Genomic DNA, 3,642 nt, shown 5'->3' with positions numbered 1-3,642 from the left:
TGCAATCACACCGTGCCCATCTCGTGTGACACACAATTATGTTACCAGGGTCCGTGTAACCCCGTTACACTCCGTCGGCACCCGGTTGAGACGCTCGTGGACGTTCCTCATCATCGCATATTCAAGCTTCCAAGGCAGGATCTCTCGGTGTTTATTTCCATCTTTGGATAAGATAAAGTGCTTTTCGGATTGACAAGCAGGGCTACATAATACATTGGGGATGCCGTGCTCTATGCATAGAGAAAGCTTCGACTCTCAGAATCTGCGCTAATAGAGACAGCTACATCGGGTTCGTACGCTCTTCCTGGATGCAAAACCTTCTCTTTTCTTGTGGGAGAAACATATATAACATTAATCGTATTGAGTCCGGTACGAGTAAGTTACATCTTATAATAGAACTGTTTTTAGCTTACGTTTGTTCTTATGGATAATCCAAGTGCAGTTTGAATTTTGAAAAATTCTACAATATCGTACCTAGTAAAAATGTGTATGGTGTATGGAATATCACATATTATAAGCACTTACAGCATAGGCTACTACAACGCACAACATTTTGATAGTAACTCGAATATACAACACATCTATGTGGAGTCTCGCATATGCTATGCTTCGTCGTGTCAAAGTTGTATCTCCATAAGCCACGTCAGTTCTGTCTATCCGACTTTGGCTGAACTTGGACTGTGATACGATCTCGCTGAAGAACTTCTCGCGCCTATGACTCTGAGTTACCAAACTCAAATTGATGTAAAATCATTGTTTACAGCGACCTCTAAACATTTTGCAATGGTGGTTGGAAGGCCTTCTCGCCGAAATGAGTTAACCCTTAACGCTAATTGCTGCTGAATTTCCGCCTAGAGCGTAATCCCCTTAGCTTTGGTGTAGCTTTCGTCTGCTCGAGGATTACACAAATTCACAAGCTTTTTGTGTTTGCTCCGTTTTGCTTAAATTAAAGAATACAAAAGTATTACTTATACCACCAAGCTCTAACTTTTGTAATTATGAACCACACGCTATTCGCATTTTAATCAGGGACAAGACGATGTGTTGGCACGAAGTAGTGTTCAGCATCAGTCGTAATCAAACTTGTATCTACTGTCGCGTCGATCTTCCTTTTTGAATAGAGCAAAATGTAGAAATTTTCTTAAGGATTTTTATCAGATTGCCATAAATTTGACATCTCAACTAAGTACGAAATAATGTCTTTCAAGCGACGTGGATACCCATTGCCTTAGCACTGATGAAGAAGATGCCTTCTCTGGCGGCGGCCAGCGGCGACCCGTTTTACGTTTTTAGAGAGTGCGTAACGCTACCATTTGAGACGTATAAATCATCAACCGTCTCGAATGCGTAGTGACTGATGTGACCGAATGCGTAGTGACTGATGTGACCACTTAGTGAATTAGAGAACAAGGTGTTGGCCGTACGTCAGAAATATGCTCAGTGGCGGACTATACTAGAAGCCACGGACTCGCCGGCCACTAAGAATCTGCCGGCATTAACACATCGTGCGTGCTATAGTCTTGCAATTTTGCGTTTTGATGATAAGAGAAAAGTATTATCGAGTAGAGATCGAGGGAGCTGTGACAACTGCAGAAAAGTCAGTCAAGTTTTTAGAGGAGACTATCGTTATGGTGGAGGCGAATCGAGCGAAGTTTGAGCACATTGACGCAGCAGAAATCGCAAGTCGGAAAGCTTTTGTGGCAGCCACAAGAAAGGTACGTGACCTTTCTGATAGGCGTTGGTGAGATATTGATACAAAGTGATGGAATGGATTCGTGCAGGAGTTGCGAGCTGTTTCGACCGAAATCTCGGCCGAGGCGGTTAAAAGTCGAATTCGACAAGAGGAACGCAAGGTTAGGCGATGCATAGTGGTGCATGGTCAAGTGCACCGATGCTAATAATTTTAATGCTTGACAGTTGATGCAGAAATCGACGACGTCCTTAAGGTCAAACCTCTCCGAGCATAACAGAAATAAACGATTTTTGAAGGAAGAAACTCAGCGGCAACAAGTATGGTTTGTACAGTGTTTGCTTCTGCCATATAATTATCGACACTGAGTGTTTGGAATTAGCAAGTTATGCAGGAACAAGATCAAAGTTTAGAAGGACTTCACACAGATATTACGCGCTTGCATAATGTCACAGTCGAGATTTCAAGTGAAGTTCAACAGCAGAATAAGTGCGATGACGTTTTTTCAAGCGTATATCATAAAACGCCAATTCCTAATTTTTGTTTGATTGATTTGCAGGATGCTAGACGAATTAACAAATGATGTGGATGAAGCTCAAGAACGAATGAATTTTGTCATGGGGAGCTTAAGCAAATTTCTCAAGACGAAAGGTTGACATGTGATTCTTAGTTGATTGCCTTAAGTTACACTTAACGTTTCGCTTCAATATGTTATAGACACATGCCAACTTGGACTTATTCTCTTCTTAATGGCGGTTTTGGTCATTATGGTATTCTTAGTAGTGTACACTTAACGCAGCATTTATTTGATACTTGCGATCTAAGCACATGATGCTTTGTTTTATTTCGCTATAAAGGATCTTAACAAACAACTAGCAAATAGCAACCTTTTTATAAGTTGTACGAACAGCGCGCTGTCGTTTATTGCTTTATTAATCTGGTAATGGTGATCTACTCTAGAGCCGCAAAGCTCGTCAAGTCTAGTAACTGCACGCATCTTCCTCTTTCGGGCGCACACTGGTGCATCTATTCTTACTCACCTCCTGCACGGCAAAGATCGGTCTTTGTTGCTGGAAGACATTTAAATGATACTGCGGACGGGCGGCAACGAGGGAGGCTAGTGCCGCGGCAGCTGCATGTGACGAAGACTGTGGCACGAGTGCTAGCGGTGGAGATAGTGCAGTAGCTGAATGATATTGTTGTTGTAGACGCTGCTCTTTCTTCTTGCGGTCTAGTTTACGCTGGTTAGCATTAGCACGTAGTCGGTGGTAATTGCATAAATTATGATAATCTCCACACGACTTAAGTGCCCGCATATTGTGGCACTTTCCTGTGCGATACTTGCACTTAATAAAAGAAGGCACACACTTTTCTGTCTCTTGTGGTGACGAGTGAAAGATAGTACGGAAACTCGGGAGCCTCGCGTCGTCTGGACTCTCAGAAGTTGATTCGGAACAAATAGGCTCGATTGACTCCTCTAGCTTGACTTGAACATCAGAATTCTCCAGCTTTCGCTTCTTAATCATCACTAACAATGATTTCATGGAAATGCTACCATCCAGCAATTCCACAGACGCACTTTGAGCCTGATTAGCAGTGTCTCCTGACACTGGTGCGACAAGTTTATTATTCGTCGAGGTTAATCTTATGGGATTGCTGAGATTCACAAGCGCAATAGCTTCCTGCTCTAATGACTGCGTCACTTCCTCGTCGATCATGAGACTAAATTATTGTATGACACGAATCGATCGAGTTATGGGCGGGAAGTCGCCGTATGATTGAAAGTTACTTAATCGTGTGGTCGTTTTTTCTGATTATCATTATCAGCAGCGAGTGGTTGGCGAGGAACATGTGTCGTCTCTGTACGTGCTCACCCATACAAATCGCTTGTCAAACTCGAGAATATCATAACGGACTGATCCCTTGGCTCTCTACCCGATCTCTTTGAGAAC

The 3,642-nt window shown here is 42.8% G+C and overlaps 2 protein-coding genes across 2 annotated transcripts; one reads left to right on the top strand and one right to left on the bottom strand.

Moving 5' to 3' along the window:
- Positions 1-1,237: 1,237 nt before the first annotated feature.
- Positions 1,238-2,484, top strand: PHALS_02418 (af404749_1syntaxin 6; the record flags this gene model as incomplete). Its single annotated transcript, XM_024719590.1, has 8 exons — positions 1,238-1,296; positions 1,396-1,505; positions 1,567-1,715; positions 1,782-1,853; positions 1,918-2,010; positions 2,073-2,179; positions 2,250-2,341; positions 2,408-2,484. The coding sequence occupies 8 exons, from the start codon at positions 1,238-1,240 to the stop codon at positions 2,482-2,484; spliced, it is 759 nt and encodes a 252-aa protein (XP_024572697.1).
- A 186-nt stretch (positions 2,485-2,670) lies between these two features.
- PHALS_02417 (uncharacterized protein) lies at positions 2,671-3,408 on the bottom strand (the record flags this gene model as incomplete). The annotated part of the gene is made up of 1 exon (XM_024719579.1): positions 2,671-3,408. The coding sequence occupies one exon, from the start codon at positions 3,406-3,408 to the stop codon at positions 2,671-2,673; it is 738 nt and encodes a 245-aa protein (XP_024572696.1).
- Positions 3,409-3,642: the final 234 nt, after the last annotated feature.

This window comes from Plasmopara halstedii, assembly GCF_900000015.1.
Source record: "Plasmopara halstedii genome assembly, contig: Scaffold_194, whole genome shotgun sequence".
Taxonomy (NCBI): domain Eukaryota; phylum Oomycota; class Peronosporomycetes; order Peronosporales; family Peronosporaceae; genus Plasmopara; species Plasmopara halstedii.
This window is presented reverse-complemented; position numbering and strand designations above follow the sequence as displayed.